The following is a 27,502-nucleotide window of genomic DNA, read 5'->3' as shown; positions in this document are numbered from 1 at the left end:
ATAATATGACTGGTAATAAAGAATAGATTAGAAATGTTGCATTAGTTCAGAGCGTTTTGTGCCTCCACTCACTGCCAAATGATTATAACTGTCACAGTGATGTATTATTCTGCAGAAAGATAGTGAGAGTCAGAATGTTTGCCAAAAATAACATTTTGAGACAGGTTTTCATTTTTAATTTCAGTGTAAGAAGAAACGAGAGCCTTGTTCATATATAGGATAATATATTTCTCCTTCTTATATACAGTATAATACCATCAGATACAGTGTAAATAACATTTGTATTATATAAGCTTCTCTCTCAGATGCATGCATTTTAATACAGTGAGCCAAATTGGCCCTGATTGAGTCTATATTCACAGAATACAGTCCATGAGAGGGTTCAGCAGGCATAGCTGGGATGAAGGCGTGCAAAGAGAAAAGGCTATTTACTCCATTAATCAAGAGAGTTCATCTCCCTAAAGAAAACATACTCCTGTTAATGAGAACTAATCCCAGCAAGAAAAACAAATACTGTAAATAAATCTTTCTTTTATAAAGGGAGATTTTCCTCCTCAGTACAGTCTGTAAAATGCTCCTCTGTCGTCTCACGTAAAGGAGAGAAGTGATGCTATGATCCTCTGATTTTCATCTCCGCTCACTTTCCACACAGTTGATATTGCGGCTGTTGTCACAGCATGTTATGATCCCAGTTCTCCTTTATCTCCACTTTGTTTCTTCAAGAAACTCCACTCATCCACCCAAAATACCCATGACTCAGGCACTGCCTCATGGTGGATCTCTAGCACGCTTTAGCTCTAGGGCCAAGGTCTAGAGGTCATAGGTCATGCCAAGGGGATTGAGACGGCACCGTTAGCTCTGCTGCGGCTGCGCATGTTGACGCTGGACTCTGTGAGCTCCTCTCCGTGCTCCTCTGATTTCTTGTCAGCGAGTGTGGCAAGGAAGCGCAGCGTGACCGTGTCCCACTCCTCAGGCAGCAGCAGCAACAGGAAGCCAACGCAGATGATGCAGGTTGCGGCCAGACGCACCACGCTGAAGATCACCTCATGCTTCAGCACGTCAATAGCTAAACACAAGAATGTCAGAAAGCAGAAGAATGGTGAGGAAGGATTTAGTTTTTAATTCACTTGTACGTTTTGCTATTCTACTCATCCTCTTACTGAGGAAAATTATCAGTGGCACATCAGTAACATCAACTGCTTTTTCTTCATTTTCTCTTAGATGTTAATAATTTAGAGTTTAAATAAGGGGTATAACGCAATACCAGTATCTGTATCTGTTTGTTTAGTGCTCCACATATTCCTATATATCTGTATATGTAATCGAATTTAAACCCAAAGTGGGCATGGCCTAAACTGGAAGGGTTTTTTTGTTTTAACTTTTGAACGTTTGAACATTTGGCCCCAGAAAATACAGGAATACACCGGAAAAAAAGCCAGAGGTAGAAATGCCAGCACTGTCAGCATGGTCTGTGAATTTGGGCTCTGACAGTTCCTCACAAATGTAGTTGGTTCTATTTCCCAAAATAAAAAACAAACTAGTAGCCGCATTTAAACCACAGCAAGCTCATGACCACTCATTTGTGATTGCATGAAAATAAAAACCTCCTGCTCACATGACTTTCTAGTTGCTCCCTGTGGGATTCTGATGCATACCTTTGGTCTTGATCAGTTGCCCTGCGAAACTTTCTGACAAAAGACAAATAAACAAGCAAAAACACGAATAGTGTGCCTCCTATTTGTACCTATTTGTATTTGTTTAGAACACATTATCTGTGCAATCTGAATAATGTATTCATATTTGGTTACATTCCTAGCTTTAAAAAAGTCCTTTTAAGTGTTAAATGAGTTGAATTCCTTTTAATAACCTGTAGAAACTTGTCAACCTACAGCATATGAATCACACTAATTTAATTCTACCTCTGTTCTAATGTTCTCGTAATTCACTGGCCTTGACAAAAAACAACTCCCAAATTATTCACTAAATTCATGCAATTCAACAACTCAACCCTGAGGCACTCTTCCAAAATTGTAACACAGCTGAAAACAAGGAAAACTCAAACATAGGATTAAAGGCTAATATCAAGTCACTAAATCCTAAGAATAATATTTGCATAAGCTGAAATGATTAACAGGAGCAATTCCTGGAACTTGAGTAATGACTGGATTATGAATATTTCCTGCCCAGTTGGCTAATGACTGTAGTAAATTAGGTCCCTGGAGATGAATTTCAGCTCCACTGGCTACTTAAAGCAGGAGAATATAAAAAAGTACAACTGCACCACAGCAGTGGTCATGCACAGATTAAAAAAAAAACACATACACACATACTTGATCTTAGTGCTAGAAAAAATAAATCAGGGGGTCATGTTAGTGTTCTAAAAAGCCGAGCCTGAATTAACCTACTGACCTTGGCAGGCTGCTTTTACAGACAAGTACCTTCATCAAGCATTTAGTGTCGCTTGGCAACGCGTTGTGTTTTTTATGATGAGCATTGCTGCTGGTCAGGATACACACCGCTGATCGGATTTCTCTCTCTGGTATCTTAAGGAAGGAGAGATGCTGTGGGAGGCTGGCAAATTTGCTGTGTAATGGTTTGGATGCTTTTAGCAGTAGAGAGGGTTGGGGAGGATGGAACATAAAAACGCTAATCACTTGAGACATCCTGCTCAGGAGCGTGTGTGTGTTTGTGTGAAAGAGAGAGAGTGAGTGAGTGTGTGTGTGTGTGTGAGAGAGAGAGAGAGAGAGAGAGAGAGAGAAATAAACGCTACACAATGCGCTGTATGTGTTTGGATGGTAATTTACTGAAATTTCCTGACAACTAAATGACACTGAATGTGTTTGAAATGCAATGAGCACACACACACCTGCATTCCCTGGAACGCTGAGTAAAGTCCCGATCGATATGAGGATGGGGTAGGTGAGAACCACACCTACATTTACCAGAATGTTGAATACTGTAAAACAGTACACACAGAGGGAGGGTGAGAGAGAGGAGAGAAAATAATTTGTGACACCACCTTTCAGTGGGAACTCTAAATGTGTGGAGAAAATAATCGATGCTGCCTGCTCCTCAGAGAATTAGTGTTCCACTTCAGTTTTAAAAGACAGTAAACAAGTGGATCTCTTACTATCAGGCATACGCTTGCTGACACACCACATATCGGATAGCTGAGGTGATGAAATGCTACTTCAGAGTGTAATTTGATGATATAAACCCCAAATTTCTCTCTTACAAAGCATTTTCAGCACTCTGAAAAGTTTACTATAGTGTTTCATTTTGTCCTCAGCAAATTCAGTATATGGGTCAGTGATAATGTGTTCCTCAAATTGTTTATGTTTTTAAACATGGATGTGTCGCAAGATTTTAGTTATAGCTGAGTGCAAAAGTTTGCATCCCCTTAAGACAAAATAAAGAAGACAAAAAAATTGAGTTTGTATTTGAATATGATATTACTAGTGAGGGAGATGAGGTCAGGGCTTTGTACAGGCCACTCGAGTTCTTCCACTCAAGCCTTGGCAAACCATGTCTTCATGGAGCTCGCTTTGTGCACAGGGACACTGTCATGCTGGAACAGGCTTGGGCCTTTAGATCCAGGGAAGGGAAATTGTAATGCTATATCATACAGGGACATTCTATACAACTGTGTGCTTCCTACTTTGTGGCAACAGTTTGAGGAAGAACCACATATGGGTGTGATGGTCAGGCATCCACATACTTTTGACTCTATAGTGTATATCAGCAGAACAGTTTGCATCTCCATTTCTGAATGTTCGCTTACTCATCTTCATTAACAGCTTTATCCTAATCAGGGCTATGGTGGATCCGGAGCCTATCCTGGGAACACTGGGTGTGTAATTTAGTGTATCACCTGGGAACCAGAGAACCCAGAGGAAATCCACATAACCATTTTGAATATCATGTAAATATTCTCTAATAACTTGAATATTAAAATTAAATGCATTTCTGATGCTTCAGAAGGCTGTTTGGATGGAAGTATAAAAGAGTCTTCAGATTTCATACATCACCTTCTTCAGATCAGCTGTGGAGACCGAGACGATTATGACAAAACGTTTTTTTCAAAATATTTTTTGTTTGGCTTTACATTTTGGATTCTTGTCTTGTGTTGCAAGACACATTTAATATCCACATTTAATTTTTAGCATTTTTAAATTTGTTTGTTTGTTTGTTTGTTTTGGCATGTAATTTGTAAAATAAAAAGAAATTGTAAATTGATTTTTTTTTTCATTCAAAAAGCATGGGGGGTGCAAACTTTTGCATTTAACTGTAGGTTTTAAATGGTTGAGTTTGCTCACCTAGCCACAGGCCAGCCACTCCACACAGGTAGCCCCATGGCAAAGAGGAGAGCGAGCCCCAGTGCTCTACCCTGGTGAAGTAGAGGATGAGGGGCACACAGGAGATAAAGATCAGGTTGAAGAAGCCCATGGTGGAGAAGAAGTGGGCGACCTCTCCCAGGTTGGCACTGCCCAGGAACATCTTAAACAGAACCTAGAGGTGGAGAGATGGCAGGACACTAACTAAAAGAGGCTGTTCTGAATGTCCTCATATTCAGCAGAAGAAGACATTTTTCATAAACAGTTATGCTAAAAGAGCATTATTGCTAACTGCACTAACCTTGTAGAGTGCTGAGGTGGAGGCCGAGCCTACGGCTAAAGCCACACCTATGATTGAGTCTCCATGGAAGCCATCAGCATAGGCCATCATGACAATACCTGTGATGGCCATAATGGCAGCTACAATCTAAGGATTGAAAATAAGTGGAATGTTCAGAAAAGCTCACTACATTTACATGCATGGCAATCTGAAGTACTTAAAACATTCATGATCACAGGAGAGAGTCTTAGTTTAATTCTCTGCACCTGCAGAATACAGTACTAATTTGATCTTAAGTAAGAAATTTTGTTTTTAAGCTTTTCTGATTAAACTGTAGCACAACAATTACCACTGTTAAGCCAAATCTAAAAAAAAAATGTAAAATATGATTATATGTTATTAAACATAAATAAAATTAGATATGTGCAACTGCCAATACTCAGCCATCCTGTACCCACTCTATGCGTTAGCTGTAATGTCATCAAAACATCTCCTGTACACTGCAGGACAGTGATAGCTGTAGAATTAGGCCTGCTGAAGTCTGGGACCCGGCAGGGAACCTTGGACTAAAAAAAGTTCGAGAACTGCTATTTTAGAACATTGCTGCTTCTCTGTTCTTTAAGTCAGAGAGGTGCAGTTTGAATCATGTGAAACTAGAGATTTTGAAATGACTAGCCAATCTCATTTTGTCATTATAGGCTCACATACAGTTGTATAAAACAGTTTGTCCTGCTGCTTCCTCTATGGTTTTGTATGTACATTTTAATCTATTGCCTTTGTTTTGACACATTTCTAAATCTTTTGGCTATTGTAGGCCGTAGCCAGTTGTTTGTTTCTGAACTGTGAAACGTGCAGGTTTATTATATTGTCTTCTGACCAATAGAAGTCTGGTTGGTTCTGCGATAATATACTTTAGTCTGTTTGCACACAACTTGCAAACATGTCCCAATGTCTTATAGGTTTCAAGGGGTCCATGGAGTAATAGTAGCTTGACTTTTACAGCCTGACCTTTACTTAAAAATTAATGGAATTGATAAATCTCAAGACAGCTTATGACCAGATGTGTTCGTATTGCACCAGTTTCTGACAAGAAAGCAAACTTCCTGACGCTGTGCCACAATGAGTTTTTCAGAGCAAGACAAATTTTCTTCTTCTTTTCTTCTCAAAATCTTATTATTTTGGAGTTTTGCTTGAAGATGTTAGCACTAAGTAAACATGACACTCTTGCATGTTTTCTGATAAGTTTATGGAAAGGTCTGTAGCTAGTTGTTTACAGCGTCAGTCAGGTGGATTTTTCGTGGTAAAATAGGCAGCTCTTCTTCTTTTTTTTTTTCTTTTTTTTTTTTTTTGGTAAAAAGTACCAGACAGCTTTAAATCTGACTTGTGAGACTGGTATAACTATCATTTTTTTTACAAGAAGGAATTACTTTCAATATGGCTCATACATTTTTTAATTGCTATTAGCTGGGGTAGAGTTCTGTGCATTTGTAAATATTTGTAGGTTAGTGTACTGTATCTCCACACATTCACTGCTGTCGGTTAGAGAGGTATTAAAGATACAGACCCGCACACCCATGAAGCGATCTTTGAGGACAATCCAGGACAGGAGGAAGACAAAAGCCTTGTGGCAGCAGTAGAGTGCTGAAACATCTGTGGCTGTAAGTTTCCTCAACGCCAGCACATACAGATAGTTAGTCAGCGTCCATAAGATGGAGAAAGGTGCCGTTCTCTTTAGAAACAGCCTCAGCGTCATTCCTTCTTCTCCAAACAATCGACTGCACTCCCTACACAATGAAACCCGAGGCAGATACAGTTTGCTTTCTTAAAGTTACAATATCCCAAAAAAAACTCTCTTATTTTTGTTTCCAGGCACCACACCCTCACAGGCTGATTTTTAAGAAACCTTGTTGTTTAAAGCATACATCAAGAAAATGTTGCATCACGATTTTCTATTAAACATTCAGTAAAATATGCAAATGAGACAATAAATACTTATATGTGTGCTCATTTGCATATCATCAAAATCCATTTTCCAAAATCCATTTACTCAGAATGATTTTTAATACAACCAAATGTAAAAAAAAATAGTCATATGTATGTCAAGTTTATTTTGCATAGTAACTAATAAAAAAATACTTATTAAAAACATAAAGTGACACTAAAAGTCAAAAATAAGATATTAAAGAAAAATATATTCTGGTTTAATGAAAAAATTATCTTGGCTCCTTGGGAAATGTGTCATTTTGAGAACATGGACGATAAAAAAGAATTACAGTAACCAACAGAATTGTTTAATTAATCTTTCAGCATGAATCATGTAGCACTTTATTTGAAGGGCCTTATAACATATTCATAAGCATTGCATGAATCTTTTATAAGTGTATACAAAGGTATACATAGTAATATCCATTGAGGATTTGTTAGTGTTATTAGATGCTTCACAAAGTAACGATGTCCGTAAAGAGGGAGAATACAAACTAACACAAACGTGAAAGCCAACATTAAGAAAACACAAACCAAGAAGTGTAACAGATGTAAGACAAAACAGAAGAAAAAAAGAAACATAAATACAGATAAACATAATAATAATAATAATAATAATAATAACAATAATAATAATGATAATAATAATAATAATAATAATGACACAAAGTAATATTAATAGTACAGTAATTACAATCTACACCACTGTCCTTTGGTGTGTGTGGGGTGATTGGCTGTTCTTGCTGTAGTAGTAACCTTAGGTGGTCACTGAGGTAAGTATGTGATGAGTTGTGTTCAGACAGAATCGAATTTAGTGGCTATCAGGTTTCCCATTCATATAAAGTCAATTATTACATTTTCCAGTGAGCGAGACTGATGGTATTCTGTGATTTCCAATTCCTCAGCCTAGTTTTCTTGGCTATGGTGTAAGAAGTACTCTGCTGCTTTTCTAAGTGATATTAATGATGGGGTGGGGTGGTTCAGGAGGAGGGATAATTGACTAGTGAGTTGTTGCCAAAAATATTTAATGGGTGTACAGTACCATATAACTACAGATTTGATTACTTTGTTAGTGTAAGGGCATTAAAATCATTCACTAGTGCTGATATATGAGATTCTTATAAGTTAACTTTTATTGGAATGATGTTTCATAATAGTTCTGGATGCAAATGAAGCACTAGCACTTGAAGAACATTAAAGAACTTTCAATTCCATGCTCCTATAAGAGGCAGACACAGTAAATAAACATCCAAAAAGGTAAGATGACAAATGGACACTTCATGGACACAAGATTTCTCAGATGTTCTCTCAATAAAAATAAAAGACTCAAACAGTCGAGCCATAATGATATGAAGACCCAGTGTACTTATCCTTTATATTAAGTGTTACCATGAATTATTATATCATCTAAAGAACATACATGTAGTACACAACATTATGTTTTAAGCATTATATTAATGATATATAATTCAATATGGAAATATAAATAAAAAATATATATAAAATATATATATAAAAAAGAAAAACACAACTTTTATATTAGGATTAAAGCACAAAAATAAAGTCCCTTCCCTTTTATTGCATTTCCAGTGCATATTGTTTTGATAAACTCACCTGAACTTCTGAATGGGTGTCTGCTTTTCCCTTGTGATGGCTACATGGCCAGAGTAGTAGAGAGGAAAGAAGAGGATGTTCCAATTGGTACTAAACCAGGAGATGAAGAAAGGGCAAGAGAAGGACTTAAAGGTCCATTGGACCACCTGAGTGGTGCCCACCCAGGACGAGGACACACACAGGACCACCAGCAGGCCGCCTATGACCTTCAGAGCTACGTTGACACAGGTCTGATAGGAGGTGACTTCGCCACTCGTTTCACTGGCTGGAGTCTCGATGTGGGAGTCCGAACCTTCATCTCCTACAGATTATACAATATTATCAAATGATTTCAACTTGCACCAAATTTTGACATAGTGTACTCATTGATTTTAACATTATTTGTACAGAAAATAAGCCATGCTCATGACAGGGTTAAAAGATACTGCAAGAAATCATTCCAAAACCCATTGAGCATTTCAAGTCTTGAACACTGATCAAGCTGCATCTGTCCCTGGTGTCACTCTGAGCTTGTGAAGGATGTACTGATCAATAGCTTGCAGTGTCAGTTATCTGCAGGTGAAGCACTAATGGCAGGTACTGTTAAAAATTGCCTACATGGCACAGTCCAAGCTTATGTCAAAAATAGCTCCACAGGGTCATGAAGCAGCACCACTACAATCTCAACATGGGACTCATGCTCCCTATTCACCATATAATAACGACATAAATGTCTGTTTAACCAGGTCACATCCTGCTAAACTTAACCTCCTTCCTGATTACCTGTTCTTCTGCATTTACACAAAATGGATCACCTGGGAGCAAGGGGTGTGTTTCAATTTGACTCCGGGGATACAACAAGAGAGCTTCTGCTCTTCTGAGAATTCTATAGTCAGATATGCTTAGCAAATGTACATACTGGCAGTGAGCCCACACCAAGACTTACTTAGAAGATTAGTAAATGCACAAGGATTTTATCTTTGTAATGGTAAATTGAGCAGATTTTATTTTTTAATTCAGGCCCAACAAAATATGGTTTGATTTCTTTTCAATCATATTGATATTGTTGACCATCATCATCATTTAACAGGAACCTGCACCGCTGCTCATTCATGCTTTTATCCAATCTGGCAGCAGCACAGTGCATAAAATCAGGCAGATACAGGTTAAAAGCTTCAGTTACTGTTCACAGCAAACATCACAATGGGGAAAAATGTGATCTCAGTGATTTTGTCTGTGGCATGGTTGCTGGTGCCAGACAGGCTGGTTTGAGTTTTTCAAATCTCGTGGGATTTTCACACATAACAGTCTCTTCAATTTACACAGAATGGTGCAAAAATCAAAAAAACATCCAGTGAGCAGTAGTTTCGCAGGTGGGAAAATGTTTTGTGAGAGGTCAGAGGAGAATGGGCAGACTGATTTGTGCTAACAAGTAGGCTATGGTAATTCAAATAACCACTTCTTACAACTGGGGAGAGCAGAAAAGCATCTCAACACACTGAAGCCTGAGGGAGATGGACTACAAAAGCAGAATACTACATCGGGTTCCACTCCTGTCAGCCAAGAAAAGGAATCTAAGGCTAGAGTAGGCACAGGCTCAGCAAAACTGGAAAGTTGAAGACTGGATAAACTGGTCTTCAAATTATTTGAGCTATCATAGCCTTAGTGTCAGCTGGACCCAGTCTGGCCATTCTCCTCTGACCTCTCTTATCAGCAAGGCGTTTCTATGCACAGAACTGCCGCTCGCTAGATGTTTCCCATTCTGATCTTTGATGTGAACATTAACTGAAGCTCTTGACCTGTATCTGCATGATTTTATGCATTGTGCTGCTGCCACATGATTGACTGATTGGATAATTGCATGAATGAGCAGGTGTTCAGGCTGTAGACATATGCATATGTTATTATGGTTTATACATATGTATATCTATATCTATATCTCTCTCTCTCTATATATATATATATATATATATATATATATATATATATATATATATATATATATAGTACATTATCAGCCAAAAGTTTTATTTTTTTTAGAATTTCTATTTAAAATCTAGCCAAAGAATAAGTTTAAGTGAATTAAGACATGTTTATTTTTAAATGTTTAGTGAAGTGATAAATATTAGAAATGATTACTTAGGCACACCACGTATTTATGTTTAACAGTTAGCACCAGCACCGGTACCCTCCAAGTGTGTCTGCCTTTAATAAAGCACTCGTTTAGAGTCTCAGTAGGATCTGAGAGGGGCAGTTAATAGGTCCCACAAAGATTTACGTTTCCTTATTTAATAGCTGTTCTCTATCATTTTATTTGGTCTGTGGCACAGGTTCCCAACCCTGGTGCTGGAGTAGCCCACATCCTGCACATGTTAGTCTTTCCCTGCTCCCAACGCACCCACTTCAGTAAGGGCTGTTAATTGCTGATTAATTGAAGTGGGTGTGTTACTAAAATGTGCATGACAAGGGTTACTCCAGGACCAGGGCTGGGAACCTGTTGTCTATGGCAACAATAGGGATTAAACTGTTACAAGATATTAGAAACTACAGGTGTTCAAAAACATTTGTCTGGCACTGGATCTGAAAATAGCACAATGTCACTTCCAATTGCGAAATGGCTTGCTTAAATAAATAATCAATAATCCAAAGTAAAATGGCAAAATAAACACAATAACATTTTTTCCATGACCTCCAATTTATACAATAAAATAGTAGGCCTATTCAAAGAAACCACATCACAACCCATAAACTCTATAGCATTTAGTTAGAGTAATACATGGCCACACTGCTCAGTCATACAAGACCATTACTCTCATGTGTTCTGGTTTTGTTCTTACCTCAGATTGGAGGTCAAAAGCAAGCTATCTCAAGATTCTTAACATCAGCATCCTTATATGTACCAATTACAGTATTACTCAGTGACACTGCCACATTATCAATACTTGAAACCTTTAGTATTTATATGTTTAACTATTGATATTAATATCAACAGACTACATTACTTAACTGGAAGCCTAAAACAAAAGACATCCACAAAACTGTTCATTAAAATGTAGAAAAAGTCACAGCAAAACTTAGGAACAACATTCAATCCTTTGAAGAATCCTGGGCTTTGTTGTACAGAGCTTAGTCCTCTATCCACAACTAACCACTGCAGACATATGTATGTATATATATATATATATATATATATATATATATATATATATATATATATATATATATATATATATATATATATATATGTTTATCTCTACCTTTGGTTTTAATACTGAAGAATAGAGATGGAATAACTATGACAAATATTTATTTGCGTATATTTGAAATCTAAATTTCAAAAAATCAATCAAAAAATCAAACCAACAGTTAACCCTAACAGCTTTGAGGGGTTTGTGTTTGGAAATGTTAGGGTTTACTTGCGATATTTGTTCTCTTACATACAAAGCAGGAACAGAGATTGATGACAGACTGAACAGAGAGGAAGAGAGTTAGTAGCACAGAGCCAAGATCCATTTCGCAGTAGACACAGAATGATCAATTTACACCAGGCCAGGAATAAAAGATGACATGCGCTAGACCATCAATGCTAACTTGCAGTATGCTTTGTCAGCACATGCACTTACACACACACAGGCACACACACAAAACTGGTGGCTTTCTGCTTTCTAGCAAAAATCTACATTAATTTAAAAGCACTATTAAGCAGTCATTATTGGTCATTCTTACAGTGTTGCGTTATCCCCAAGGGCTAAACAGATATGTAAAAGGTTGTGGAGACATACAGTAGTATCCAAAAGTCTAAGACCACATTGAAAATCTCCTATTTTTTTTCCACTTAAAATAAACTATTGAAGTCCATGCTCATAATGAATTATAGCCCCAATTATAATTATTTACAAGCAAGTATTACTGTTCTATAAATAAATTTATAAAGACACATCAAGACCTATATTTTATTATAATAACAGTTATAGTTACATTTATATGATTGTTATAATTACAATAATTACTTGCTGTTTCAATGCCCTTGCTCAAAATGCATTATACACAGATTTATAGTTATTAATTAGTCAGTTATATTGTTTGTTTCCCGGCCAGGGAACCAACCCCAGCCACTGGGGTTGCGTGCAACAGTGTGCTCTCAGTGCCTGTCCCAAGCCAGGATAAAATTGGGGAGGGCTGCGTCAGGAAGGGCGTCCAGCGTAAAAACTGTGCCAAATCAAATACGTGGACCAATGATCCGCTGTGGCGACCCCTAATGGGAGCACCCGAAAGAGGAACAGCAATTAGTCAGTCCTACGGTTTCATGCATGTATTTATGATGCTGCATCTTTATAAATACATTCATAGAACCATATGATGCTGTACTGAAAAAGTAAGTAATATTTAACTGGGAGGTCTCTACTTTGCCCCCTTGCCCTTGGACCTGAATCTTATTGCTGTATAATACATCAGCATGACCAGCTTTACCTACTGTTTGTTTCTATCGACAAATGAATATGTTCCAGTAGTAAAAAGCAGTATATCACTCTCTGTGTGATAGATAAAAGGCACTTCACTAAGGCACTGTCTACCTTAATTGGAGCAAAAAAAAAAAAAAAAATTGTTCTAAAGTACTTGATGAAAAAGTGATGAAATACTTGACAACTGCTGATATTATGACTAGTTCCTGCTTAAACTGAAGTGTTAACATATCGTTTTAACATCTAAATTATGAGCAGGAAATCGTTTTAGAGCACATGAGATTTGGAAGGATGATTGTATTAAATAGGATTATGGCAGAACCAATAATAATTACACTGAAATCAATGAATATCCTGCACATACTGTATTCCATTTAAAATAAAAGTAGGCAATGTACTTCCCAACTTCCCTCTTTGTGTTTCAGGTCTCTGGTATTCCAGCTCCTTCAGTCTGCAGGGATGTCCGATTAGCAAGCTTTCTACATGATTCACAATCCAGTAGCAACTTTTTCATATAGGACTAGAGAGTGCATGTGCACCTTACATCATTTACATAAGCTTTTGGGTCCCTTACATTAGCAGCCTGCAGAAATGAACTTACAGTGCAGACATCACAACAGGTACAACATGGCTTCCATATTCTCAGCTTCCCCAATACTCATTCACTCATTCATCTTCAGTAACAGCTGCCAACAGCGATTTATGTCTCTGATACAGACAAGCAACCCTTAAGTTCCACAATTCTATGCATTTTTTTAAAACACACATTAGTCTGTATGCTGTGTCTGAATCAGAGTGAAATTGATCATACTTGGTTCAGTTGAGTTTCACACTGCAAGCAAAAAAAAAAAACATTTGTGTAGAAATGAAAAGTTTGTATAGAAATGCCAAATATAATCTGAGCACATGGAGCCTGCACTCAGTAGTTTACTAGGTCATTCTATAAATCACCATTTTAAAACATTTTGTTTTGTATTGCATCCATTTATTTTCTCTTTTTATTCATCAGTCCAAATATCAAGAACACATGGCATTTCTGCAGCATTTCAGTTCTGTCCTTTGGCTCAGTTTGGCAGACGAAAATGCTGCCTGTTTGCTTCCTGCAGTTGGGTCAATTCAGAGTTGAACTGCTTTCTCACTGCAATCAAACTGAGCTAGAATTTGCTTGGAAGCAGACTGAAACTACCTTGACACCATTCAAGTTATTCTGGTTATTGTAGTCTGCGCCTGAGTGTGATCACTGTGTTCACACCTGGCTAAAGGAATCACACGAAGGGGGGAAAATGCACAAGGGTTCGATTCAAACAGACTAAACATTGTATGTGGGAAAGCACGCAATATGAACGAACTGTATACGACTTTATTTTATTGTGTTGCATGAATCATGAATATTTCATGAATTTTCATCATCCCAATCAGTATTTACTTTCTGGCTAGTTCCATGAGAATTAGGTTTTTTTTGTTTTAAGAAGCAGCTATACAGTATAAACACGGAGCCCTCTTTAGTCCACTGTTCAAAAAGCACTAAAATATGACTAGTGTATAATAATATGAAGTTTTTAGTTTAATGAGATTGTTAGCTCTTTTCCTTAGACTCTGTTTTATTGTAAACGTAGTTAGTTTAAACAATCCACTAGTGACTATGTGTCTATGCAGACAAGTTCATTTCTTGAAAAAATATCTCAGCTTTCACAGTTACGTCTCAGCGCTTTAACAGCCAGCACAAATAAGGCCAGCATCTTGCTGTGTTTTCATTACACCTTTGGAATAATCACTGGTCTTTGGACTGGTGTACTGGTCGACAAACTTGTTTTAATGTAGCAGAAATTTGTATCAGAGCCTGCTCTGTTTTGGACCCTGTGATGACGCTACCATTCTGCATTTTCCTATTTCATAATTTGTATAATTGCATAACCTTTTATTTTTCAGACAGTTGTAGTTTATATATGTGGTTATATTATTGTTCAATTGTGCTAGCTAGATTTACTGTTATTTTTAGCACAGATTCAGCTATTGTTAGCCAGGAATGGACAAAACATATCAAAATGCAAAATACTGCAACTGAGAAATGTACTGACAGAAAATTCAGGACTTTGTATTTCATAGACGCTGAGATGCCTGTATATTTTTAAGGACGGCTTCAGTTAATAAAGGTAATGTTAGAGTTCTGGTGAATGAGAGCTAATGCTAGGTATCCTTCAAAAAACAACTTAACCAGACATTCTATATTATTCCTGTGTGTTGATAAGAGGTTAACATAGCTATAAGATGCTTTTGCTTGCTAGCTAGCAAAAAGGTATATGCTCTTCCACAAAACCCCTTTCATCCACCCTCCTACCTCGTCACACACTATGCCCTGCCGCTACACACACACACACACACACACACACACACAAACTCATGATCCACTCGTAACATGCCTTTTTAGAAACTGCAATAAGGGCAGGACCCAGCACAAATCAGATAATGTACCCTTTAAACAATTTTTATTGCCAAAAGCCATTTCAGTCAGGAAGGCTTTTTTCGCCATGGTTCTCTAATATTCAGCAAAGAAAACATTATATGGTAGACCTACTTGTTTTAGACAAACATCTCCATCAAGTTAATATCAAACATTATAAGCTAATAGCAAACAAGATCCACATAACTAGCACATTTTGTCCATAGTCTGAGTTAAATATTTGACACCTGATGTAACAGTGTTGTACCAGTGTGAAAATTTTTAAAACTGCTGTACTATTAACTACACTACTGCATATCCTCTTTTTTATGCTGAAAATTTGCATAAATAGTGTATATAAGCAGAACTTTTTTTGTTCAGAAGTAATTTTCACTTGTTTTACCATGTTTGGCTGATGTGGGGATATCTGGCTTGTCTTTAAATTAATAAATTAAATATTAATGAGTTTGATGAGTACTTATTCATATGGTTGTACACTGAACAAATAGTTTGTTCCTAGTGTTTATTAGTTCAGGTTATTTTTAAGGATGCAGTCTGGGTCAACTCAAAAACATTTAATAATTTTTTTGGAGCCACAGAAATGATAAACTATAATCAAAAAGTAACTTGTACTTGAGTAATTGCTCAAGAAGTTACTTTTAGCAAATATCTCGTACTTTTTCTATAATTTTTTTATAAATACTTCTATTTGTACTGAGGTGAATTACCACTACAGTAGCAGCATTCAAGTCAGAATTTTCAGTACTCTTTCCACCACTGTTCACATCAGTGTCCCTGCATTCAGCATGTTCCCTGTCAATGAACAAATCCTGCCTACTTTCTGATGCTTGTTTCAGGTGTGTAAGCAATCCTGAATGTTATTATAAATTGGCAGAGAACAAAATTTGCTATCTATAGATATGGATTTAACTGTGTGTGTCACCAGCATAGTACAATTCTTTGTTTTTCCAACACGTGATTAACACATACATTTCAAGCTCATGTTCATACATGCACATATCCTAAAGTAAAAAAAAACACACACAGACACACACACACACACGCACACACACACACACATTCACACAAAGGTCCTAATGTGCCTGACACTCTATGTCCATCACTCTCACTATGTTTTTTTTTTCTTGTCAGTTTGCACAAGCACAAGCACAAAACTATTTACCTTCAGAGATGGGGCAGGTGAGGACCTGTGTGCTGTAAGAGCTGAGAGGAGCCACTCTAGCGGAATGTTTCTTCATCCTCCTGTGCGTCCCTGTTTCGGAAGTGTACCTGATGTGTATGTGGAGGTGTGTGTGTGTGTGTGTGTATGCGTGTGTGTGTATCTGTGTGAGAGAGAGAGCTACACGGCTCAACTCTTCTGACAGATCCTCTTCACCCCTACGTACATCTCTGCTTTAACTCACTCTTTCTTCACTATTTTTTCATTTTCCTTATTGTATGTTCTCACTCCTCCTCCTCCAACTGTCAACTGACTTCCACCTGCCTTTCCCCAACTCTCTCTCTGTCTCTACATATAACCATAGCCTGCCACGATGCTCCCAGCGTCACAGCTGCATTGTCATTCTGTTATCCTGTGTCTCCTAGGGAGACTGGGCTTCAAGTGTGTGTGGAACAGTGCAATCATTCTCTTCATCTCTGTCTCTCACTCTCTCTTTCTCTCTCGCTCGCTCTCCCCCTCTCTCTCGTGCTTCTCCTCTCTCCGCCTCCCCAGCTGCGCAATGGATCCACCGCTTTGTTTGGAAGGTAACCAAGCAGCTCAGGCTAATTATGATGGGTTTGCCCCTCTCCCCTCTTGCCCGTTTGTCTCTTGCCTCATGTCTGTTACCTACACTGTCACATGGGCCAGTAAAAAGAAATCATAGGTAATCGAAGAGTGTGCCATCTTTCTCTTTCTCGTCTGTTCTTCTCCAATCACTCTCTATCTCCTTCAGGAGCACTTGTCCTCAACTTGAAAGCTCTCTGCTGTTACATCTGATCGAGGTCTTGCACTGATGTTGGAGCCAGTGCAGCGCTATGCTTGCCAAACCCCAGGCCTCATGGACTCTGCAAAATCTTCTTGATGAAACACTGTGCTTTTCACAGCGCTATGATGCTCTTTCTCAGATTACCTCAGGCAGGGTCGACTATGTTGCTCCTAAAGTGTCAACACTGCTGAACATCTGAACTACTGCTGTTGAGCACTCAGGGATTCACAGATGAGTGCAGAGATGAGTGCGGATTTGTTAAAGACATAGAGAGATTTTTTTCCACATACACAGGACTGAGGATAATAAACTGAGTAAATTGGTCCAGATCTCTGATCATTTTGTTTAGCAGCTCTACCTCTCTGCTTAACTCTCATATAGGATATTACCAATATTGCATACTTTTTTATGCTTTATATATTTTATATTTTTTATATCTTATTTAGCTAATTAGTTAAAAGTGTCTTTCTAATGAGGAGCTGGCTGTTGGTTGGAGTGGAATAGTTCAGAACATACAATTAAATATCATGTCTGCATCACGACCATGATTTTTAAAGAGGCTGACATTGAATGATTGTGTATAACACTGCACTGCAAGTATTAAACTATTGAGTTTGGGAAACTGCTTGAATGTTCTTTCTTTCAAACACTAGTTTATATGTACAATGACTAATTTAGGTGTCATGGTTGCGCGGTGCCGCCTCAAAGCCGCAGAGTCCCTGGATCCTGACCTAGGGCTGAGAGTTCAATTCTGAACCTTCTGATGAATAGACACTGAGCTACCACTGCACTTTCATATTTCAAAAAGTAGTGCTACACTTGAAAATTAAGGCTCAGCGATATGATATTAATAATGTTGTCATCATTATAAACTTTTATGGGCATCTGAGCCTCAGTGCTTAATATTTTTTTTATAAGCGTAGAATAGAAAACTGAATTTATATTTTTACATTATATAGCTCCAACATTTTGTGGGCACTTTGTTAGCAATTAACTAAATATCATGTATTATGAAGATGCATTCAAGTATTGTAATATCATATTTTTGCCAGTACTTGATATAACATATTTGCTTTTTACATTTTATTCATTTGGCATATACTTTTACCCAAAGACAACTTTATGGTTATATGCCATGCTAAGTTTATGCTAAGCTTTTGGGCAGTCACTACCTTCTGATCTAAGGCTTCACAGCCTTAACTGCTGAGCCACCACAGCTCCAAATATCTACACTGATATTGCATAACATTGACAAATAATTTCAAATTATCATAGTATACTGTCATGCTGATATACTGTGCCATCATATCCTTTGTTTGGCTAAGGTTGGAATAGACAGCACAGCTAAAATATGTTTACGTTTACTGAAGTGGAATGTCTCCATTATGCGTTGTGGATTTCTCCAGCAGGGTGTGTCTGAAGGCTTGGCTGTCCTGGCCCTCAGCTGTCCTGTCAACTCAGGGAAATCCCATTAACACAGCACCATCCTAACACTGAAACACTTTCTGCAGTTTCAAAGTCATCCCTTCAATGGATCCGCATTTGATTCTTCAAACACCCACACACTCCTCCTCCAACACACGGTTCCTACTCTCTCCCAGCAGACAGCACAGCCACAGAGTGAGATATTCCTGACATAAGCACATGTCTCACCCTCCAGGTTTCTGTCTCTCTGTCTCTCACACCCAGTCTTAAACACTGCTGTGAAGCACAAACCAGAAAGGTTTTTCTTTTTTAAATGCTTCACCTCTCAGCTGAGTCAAGATAGACAGCAAGCATGTGGGAGACATGTTTCACAAACATTTCACAGGCAAATTTGGGCCAGTGTGAACAGAGAGAGACCTTAATCACACTTACTCGTATACACACAGAAGCACAAAGTGCTCTCTGACAACCTCATAACGCATGCTTAATATCAGTTTAATAACTCAAAGTTTCTGTCATACTAAAACACTCAATCTGAATATGGCTAAGGGGACTACAGCTCAAATTTCTAGCATTTTGTGGCAAAGAACAGCAAGGTGCATGCTGAAGACAAAATGTAGACAAAACAGTCCTCGTCCATAAATATTATTGTATTCAGTGCGTAGAATATAGCATGTTGTGAGTTTATATGTCAGGGACGACGAGGTGAGAACTGCTCGACATGGTTTTCTGCTCATCTTGGTTGTAAAGAGTAGTTATTTGAGTTACCATAACGTTCTGGTCAGCTCAAACCGGCTTGGACATGCTCCTCTAACCTCTCTCATCAGCACGACATTTTGGCCTGGGGAACTGCTGCTAACTGGATGTTTCTGCATTTTTTGCACCATTCTGTGTAAACTCTAGAGACTGTTGTGTGTGAAAATCCCATGAGATAAGCAGTTTCTGAAATATTCAAATGGTCAAAATCATTGTAGCTCTTGACCTGTAGAGACATTATGCACTGTGCTGCTCCCACATGATTGGCTGTTTGGATATTTGCATGATTGTGTACATGTGTTCCTATTAAAATGACCATTGAGTATGTGTGTATATGTGTGTGTGTGTATGTGTGTGTGTGTGTTAATATATGTATATATATATTAGGAATACATATACAGGCAATTCATTATGCTATGCCATGATCTGTATCTGTATCTGTATCTATATCTATTCAGATTTAAAATCAAAGTGAGAATGGCCTACAATGTCCCCAGACAAAAAAATGAAAAAAAAAGAGAGAAGAAGGAAAAAATCCTCAGAAATTCCAGCACTGTCAGCATGGTCTGTGAACGGCTCTAACAGTTCCTCAAACCTAGCTATCAGTTGAGTTAATAACTCGTCTAAACTAGAATTGTGCATGGGTCTGTTTTTTTATTCTGTTCATATAGTTATTATTCTTGTTTGTATCTGCCCATGATATTCTAATGGATTTAGTCGGTTCCATTTCTCAAAATATAAACAAACTAGTAGCCCTAACCAGGCAGTTACCAAGAATGAATGTGAATGAATGAATGAATGAATGCTGCAAAAGCATGTTAATGAACATGGTCTTTTTTTGTACCGTGAATTTCATATCTGACTGTTCGCTCATGCCTACATGAAAACTAAAACCACCTACACACACAATTTTTTGTTGCTTCCTATGGGATCCCAGTCCCAGTGCACACCCTCTAATCTGAAGCTAATGCGAACCTTTTTGCCTCCTCTCATATATTTATTTTTATCTTATAAAACACATTATCTGTTCATTCCGAATAATGTATTATATTTGGTTACATCCATAACAGTGTCTTTTCTGTCTTCTAATTGACATCCTACCTGGCATCTCATTATCGCCACCCTTTTATAAGTCAGATAGCACCATTCTTCCTACCATCCATCCATCCTACCATCCATCTCACACACAGAGAGGCCTGCTCAGAGAGGCCTGCTGACCTGCAGTCACGTCATGGACTATGATTCCAAATGCAGCCCTTCTTTCTCTGTCCCATAGCAACGGCCGAGCCCTGGCCTTCTACCCTGATACACTGCTGCTATCAGGCCTTTGTCATTTAGATCAGTGGCATGTTCCTCCACCATTGTCTACACACCTTGCCTACCTTTTGTATGTCTCTAATACTCAGCACTCTAGGAGACGAAAGAAAGCGCGAGCTGAGAGATGTGAAAAAATGGAGGCAACACCCACACACTGAAAGTGCTTTACACACTTCATATCCACTTATTCAACTAAGACCTCATAAAAGACCTCCAAGCGTGGAGGCGATGAGTGATTTGCATAGATATTTAAGCACATCTTTTAATGAGCAGTCTCCTCATGGAAATAAAATTGTTCTTTTTTTTTCTCTTGTGGTCTAGAAGCATCTGAGATTTTGAGATCTGAGATAGGCAAAATTAGGATGTGTTTATTACAGAAAGAAATTAGAATTAGTTTATGGTTTAAATCAAACTGTAAACTATGGAAATGCATATGGTTTAAAAATGGTGAGAGTGACACCATGTGGATGTTGCAATGTGGTACATGTTACTGACAGAACTCTAGTGTTACTATCATAATATTATATAACCTTACGATATTGCTTCTGCATACTCATCAGGCGCTTGTGTTACACCTCTCATTACACTATTAATTGACTGAGGCCAAGTAACTTTTTTTTTTCCCCCAGTCATTTCCAAACATGTAGCTGAACTCTGGTGTTAATTATATCTGTAAATATACTGTGGCATTAGTATGTCCCATTATTAATTATGCCCTAAAGTCAGTCACTAAAAACAATGCCACATATCAGTCTACATCTATAGAATGTGTAATGGTATGAAAATTCCTGACTCTGGATGATTAATATGCCACCTCACTCCTCCACGTATAACGGCAAGACCATCAGGGCCTTAGAAGAGCTCAGAAAAAAAGACTAAATGCCTCTGTGGCTGGATGTTACTGGCATAGTAATCAGTGTAAGTAGATTTGCAGTCATGGCGCCAGCAGTCACAACACTTTCCACTCCCTGAATCCCTCAGTGCCAGAATGCTGACAGATGTGTTAAACAGCCAGAGGGGGGCAGTATGGAAATGTAAGACAATGTACTTCTTTCAAGAAAGGGTTAAAAAGACATAGTATAAGAAGAAGCATTTTAAACAATGTCTCTTCCCTAGGAGTTCATAATGCATAGCAGCGGAAAGAAGGAAAAGCACACAGGTCATACATACACTACACACAATGCATGTAGTATTTTAGCTGTAGGACATATATTTCCATCCAGCTGGACACATGCCACACATCATGTCTACTCCTTACCCAAGTATTTTGCCTGAACACATTGATAGTGCTTATACTGGAGGTATCACACCACATACAGGCATAATATTACACTATAGGGGTGTGGATGGTGTCCAAAAAATGCTGGAATTTCATCTTTCCACTCCTAAACTTCATTCACTATGTATCTACTCTTCAGACTTCACACTCAATAATTCTACACACATGGTCTGATGGTCGTAGGGTCAAGCATTCGAGACAGCAGCCTGCTCTATCTCTATTCTCAGCAAGTCCGCAGCTAACAGCGCCTCTCTGGTTGTATAGCGTCCCATTAGGCTTGTGGATAAAAATAGCCCACCAAGAGAGGAGGTCTCAGGAAAGCTGGAGATATGAATGTTGTGATGGGGCTGACTCTGCACTCAGAGTACTCAGCCAAAATGCTTAAATCGTATCCAAATATATCTAATCACTTTATGGGGAATTAAATCTCTCTGAAACTCTTTTCCTGAACCAGTTACAGCTGTACATTTTCCTTGCAGGTTCACTGAAATGTGTGAGGGAAATCAAGTTAGGAAGATCCCGAGTACATGCTTTGAAAAAGGGTTCTTCAGTGGTTCTTTAAGGGATCGTTGGATAGTTAAGGGCTCGTAGCTTCAAGAAGAGTGACAGAAAAACATTCTGTTTTCCAACCAAAGAACCCTTAAAGGTTTAAATCCCCCCACCCACTTTCTAACCAATTTGGTCACATCTGCCAATTCAGCTCCCCCCTATCATATGACAGTTACCAGCCAGGGAGGGCGAAGGCTAACACCTGCTTCCTCTGAGACATGTGAACTGCATATTTTTTCAAACTGCTGTTCATGCTGCATCCCCAGGCAGCTTAACACACTCAGAGGAAAGAGCTATCTGCCCTCTTCTTTATACATTAGCTCACAAACTCCCACAATTGGCTAGTGTCAGTGTGAAAGCCAGTTTTGCTCTCTTGGCTCCTGCCCATGGATGGCTGTGGCATTCTGGGGATTCAAACTCATGATCTCCCAACAATAGGGTAAATGCTTTATGTTGCCGCACACGGAAACTAGATTTAAGTTTTTTAAAGTATAGCTTATTTCCAGGACATACCAGGGTCATTTCAGTACAATGTTAGCTGGTTAATACGGGTAATATGTTCCAGTTATTGCTTACTTGGAGGGCTAAATCAGAATCAACTGAAATGAAAGATGTTTCTTTAATGAATATGATTTTTAAAAATATACATGAAAGGAAAATACCATAACAGATTCACCAATCCATTTTTTTTACCTTCAGTACAATACCAAATTCAGAGTGGCAGCCAATACCCATGTGCAAGATACTTGTTTTTGTCAGTCATTAACACACATGGAAGAAATGAATCAGTGGATTAAATAAAAGCTGTCAGATCCAATCCAATACCGATCCAGCATTTCAGTCTGTATATATCACAGACTGTATGTTTCATAAATGTACAGGCATTTTTTATCGTTCTCTCTGATTATTATAAAAACATAAAAAATTTACTGTGATTGTTTTGATAAATCGTGGCACTCTTATTATTCAATGAATTTTAGTTGTTGTTTTTTTTAACTGACACATCACATTTTCACCAGTTTGTTTTAATAAACTGCATATTGCTATAGCAATGTGTCACAGTATAATTCCAGTATGTTAATTCTGACCATAAAATGCAGGCCTATAAGTAATAAGGAATATCTTCGTTTTTCATTTGTTATTAATACAATTATTGACTTGACGCTTAGTTTGGTCTGGAGTAAAAAATGGATGTAGATTTGTGTATTTACAGTAACAGTAAGTCTTTGCTTCCATTTCAGATCATACCACTCTCAGCCTTTCACACTTTCTCTGTTATTTATATAACTGCAGACTCAGACTTTAACAGCTATGATAAGTGGGTGTAATTTCAAAATAAAAAGACCCGAAGGCGCTCAACTATGACCACTTAAATCAAAGTATGACTGTAATGAACTGTAGTAATTATAAGGTATGTAGGGATATAAGCTTCTGGATATAGTTTAAAAAATTCTTCCCCTTCCCAGCATTCAGCTTGTAATAAAAAGCTCAAGAGGTATGAAAAATGTCTGAGAGAAATGCAGTTTATTTCCTCTATAAAGCTGTCAGAGCAGCAATTCCTTATGTCAGAAGACACCAGCAGTGCAAGGACGTTCTGACCCTCCTCTGACCAGTGTTATTTTGTCAGTTTTGAATGTTTTAATTATGGTGCACATAAGCACTTAAGCAGTGCAGCAAATGGGGTGAACACAGAGCAGTAGTGTTGGATTACTAAACAGTAAAGCTACTGTTACACAAAGAGCTACAGAGCACAACAACCAGGAATGCATTTCACGCTGGTGGAGTTTAAAGCTCAGCAGTAAGTATCACTGTGTTTTACATTAAATAATGAATTAAACCATGACATTGATGAGGATGATTATGAATGGATAAGAGAAGGGATGTTATTCTGGTATTCTAGAGCAAGCGGTTCTCAAACCTTCTGTACCACTTTAACGGTAAAATAAATCCCTCAGACCTCCATGGGACAGATCCCTTTCATGAGCATTATTAAAATATGTACAATAATATTTTGTCTATGTATTAGACCCATAGAGCTTTCTAATCCTGAACTTTCAACCAAGAGAACACAATGACAAGTTGACATTATTTATAGACTTGAGTTATTGAGGTTTGGATTAAACCTGTTCCTTTCAAGGGAGCAGTCAAATACGCTAATAGAACTATATGAACTCAATAATAAACATAATATATAAATATTAGAAATATATATTTATAATGGTGGGATTTCCACCACCGTTACTATATTTAAAAAAAAAAAAAAAAAAAAAAAACCCTGGCTATGCTTCACAGACCCCTGGGCATTCCTGGACCACTGTTCTAGAGCACAGGTTACCAGCACTGCTCCTGCAGTACCCCCTGTCTTGCATATTTTTGTATTTTCCCTGTTCTAACACACATACACACACACACCAACTCAGGATGAGGTATTAATTAGCTGATTAACTGGATCAGGTGTGTTGGGAGCATGGAAAACACTGATATGTGTAGGACATGGTGTACTCCAGAACCAGGGATGGAAAAACCTGTATTCTAGAGCATATTATTTGAATTGCATCCAAAGTTTGGCAGGAAGTTATGGCTTGTGCTGCCTACCTCCAGTGCACACCATGTGGTGCAATGTGGATTTGGAATCCATCAGGTTTAAGTGGAAAACCCACACACATCTATACCCTAAGTGTATCAGTGTATACAGCTGTAAATGAAATGGTCCATCCTGAATGCTCCAGTGCACCAGCTTGCCATCAGTGCCATCATGCCAATGCGTAGTGAAGCAATGCCAGCCTTATTAACAGCAGCACGATCTGCCAAGCGCAGAACTCAGTTCGAGCAGCTTTATCATTCCCCGTATGTTACTTACTCCTGTGGCTGGAATATCCCGGGTAGTAGCCATAGTAGCCCGTCATGCGTAAAATGCGGTCCTCGATGTCGTGCACGCCGTTGGCCGCCACTCGCGGCGCGTGCCTGTTTCCCGCTCTGGGAGATGCTCTGGTCGGTAGGTGCGAGCTCTTCGTGCTCTTGGCCGATTCGGGACGACAGCTCGCCTGTTCCAACACATCACTCTCTGTGCTGCTCATCCTCCCGGACAACAGGGGGAAAAAGGCGGGTCGGCTTCTAAGCAACAACCGATAACCACGCGAGACCCGCCGACAAAGGCATCACCAGTGGCGGAGGAGACGCATTCCGATACTACTCCACAGCTCCAGAAAGGAGGGGGAGAAACTTGGCTCGGTAGCTTCCTGCACCCGGACGCCAGGGGGCGCAACGCCAGCGCCTGGGATACACAGCAAATCCGCATCCTAGCGTACTAAATAGTATTTCAAAAATAGTAGGTTAGGCCGCAGGGAATTGATTTGAAGATGCGCGAGTGTGCGCAGCGTTATCACAGTCCACACCATTCAAACGCACACACGCAGTAATCCAGTCCCGAGAGGGCTCTGATATTACACGCCTTCTGCTCTTCATCACGGCTCTCCACGAGGCGGAAATAAGGCTGGAGAAGATTGCGCTTCTCGTGGGAATATAGAAAGCATAGTTTGGACCGTGTTTTAGGATTTGCATTTAAAAAACAAAACAAAACAAATTATCTATCTATCTGTCTATCTATCTATCTATCTATCTATCTATCTATCCCTGTGCGTGTGTGTGTGTGTATATATATATATATATATATATATATATATATATATAAGTCTTTTTAGTACAAACTTTGATATACATTTTTATTTTATGACTTCTACATTATTGATTCAGCACAAAAACTTTTTAGATTTCCAAACATTAGTTTTCCAGCACAAAATTAAATGTTACAGAAAAATGTTTGTCAGTAAAGAAAGCATCATATGATGTAAGAGACCACTTTTCAGACAAAAAACATAATGAAGACTGTTGAGTTTTGCTGCAAAAATAAGAAGCAAGTGCGACAGTCAAAGTCACCAGAAGAACTGTGGCTGCTTCTGAAAGATGCTCAGTAACACTTACAGCTCATTTCCTTATAAAACTGCACAAATTGTACCTGAGACTACTATTTTTTTAAAGCAAAGGATCGTCACACCAAATATCGAGCATTTGCTCAGTACAATATATATATATATATATATATATATATATATACACTATATTACCAAAAGTATTCGGTCACCCATCCAAATGATCAGAATCAGGTGTCCTAATCACTTGGCCTGGCCACAGGTGTATAAAATCAAGCACTTAGGCTTGCAGACTGTTTTTACAAACATTTGTGAAAGAATGGGCCGCTCTCAGGAGCTCAGTGAATTCCAGCGTGGAACTGTCATAGGATGCCACCTGTGCAACAAATCCAGTCGTGAAATTTCCTCGCTCCTAAATATTCCACAGTCAACTGCCAGCTTTATCATAACAAAATGGAAGAGTTTGGGAACAACAGCAACTCAGCCACGAAGTGGTAGGCCACATAAACTGACGGAGAGGGGTCAGCGAATGCTGAAGCGCATAGTGCAAAGAGGTCGTCGACTTTCTTCACAGTCAATTGCTACAGAGCTCCAAACTTCATGTGACCTTCAGATGAGCCCAAGTACAGTACGCAGAGAGCTTCATGGAATGGGTTTCCATGGCCGAGCAGCTGCATCCAAGCCACACATCACCAAGTGCAATGCAAAGCGTCGGATGCAGTGGTGTAAAGCACGCCGCCACTGGACTCTAGAGCAGTGGAGACGCGTTCTCTGGAGTGATGAATCACGCTTTTCCATCTGGCAATCTGATGGACGAGTCTGGGTTTGGAGGTTGCCAGGAGAACGGTACATTTCGGACTGCATTGTGCCGAGTGTGAAATTTGGTGGAGGAGGAATTATGGTGTGGGGTTGTTTTTCAGGAGTTGGGCTTGGCCCCTTAGTTCCAGTGAAAGGAACTTTGAATGCTTCAGGATACCAAAACATTTTGGACAATTCCATGCTCCCAACCTTGTGGGAACAGTTTGGAGCGGGCCCCTTCCTCTTCCAACATGACTGTGCACTAGTGCACAAAGCAAGGTCCATAAAGACATGGATGACAGAGTCTGGTGTGGATGAACTTGACTGGCCTGCACAGAGTCCTGACCTGAACCCGATAGAACACCTTTGGG

The 27,502-nt window shown here is 38.7% G+C and overlaps 1 protein-coding gene across 2 annotated transcripts; it reads right to left on the bottom strand.

Annotated features, from left to right (window-relative positions):
• Positions 1 to 153: 153 nt before the first annotated feature.
• slc35f4 (solute carrier family 35 member F4) lies at positions 154 to 25,771 on the bottom strand. Of its 2 annotated transcripts, none has more exons than XM_026934432.3 (7): positions 25,265 to 25,771; positions 8,212 to 8,512; positions 6,179 to 6,398; positions 4,636 to 4,761; positions 4,317 to 4,509; positions 2,867 to 2,956; positions 154 to 1,066 (listed from the first exon to the last, which is right to left on the bottom strand). In XM_026934432.3, the coding sequence occupies exons 1-7, from the start codon at positions 25,479 to 25,481 to the stop codon at positions 825 to 827; spliced, it is 1,389 nt and encodes a 462-aa protein (XP_026790233.1). In that variant the 5' UTR covers positions 25,482 to 25,771; the 3' UTR covers positions 154 to 824. The 2 variants fall into 2 exon arrangements, with proteins under 2 accessions (XP_026790233.1, XP_026790234.1); XM_026934433.3 differs by lacking the exon at positions 25,265 to 25,771 and adding an exon at positions 16,277 to 17,565.
• Between the last annotated feature and the right edge of the window lie 1,731 nt (positions 25,772 to 27,502).

Source organism: Pangasianodon hypophthalmus, chromosome 10, assembly GCF_027358585.1.
Source record: "Pangasianodon hypophthalmus isolate fPanHyp1 chromosome 10, fPanHyp1.pri, whole genome shotgun sequence".
Lineage (NCBI taxonomy): Eukaryota > Metazoa > Chordata > Actinopteri > Siluriformes > Pangasiidae > Pangasianodon > Pangasianodon hypophthalmus.
The sequence above is the reverse complement of the archived record's forward strand: the minus strand, read 5'-3'. Positions and strand labels throughout refer to the sequence as shown.

Bases quoted from the DNA above. Each gene is read 5' to 3' on its own strand.
- slc35f4 (XM_026934432.3), bottom strand. From the start codon at position 25,481: ATGAGCAGCACAGAGAGTGATGTGTTGGAACAGGCGAGCTGTCGTCCC. The intron at 6,399-8,211 runs GTGAGTTTATCA...TTCATTGTGTAG, and splicing joins ACACCCATTCAGAAGTTCAG to GGAGTGCAGTCGATTGTTTG. The intron at 2,957-4,316 runs GTGAGCAAACTC...ACTGTTTTACAG, and splicing joins AGTGGCTGGCCTGTGGCTAG to TATTCAACATTCTGGTAAAT.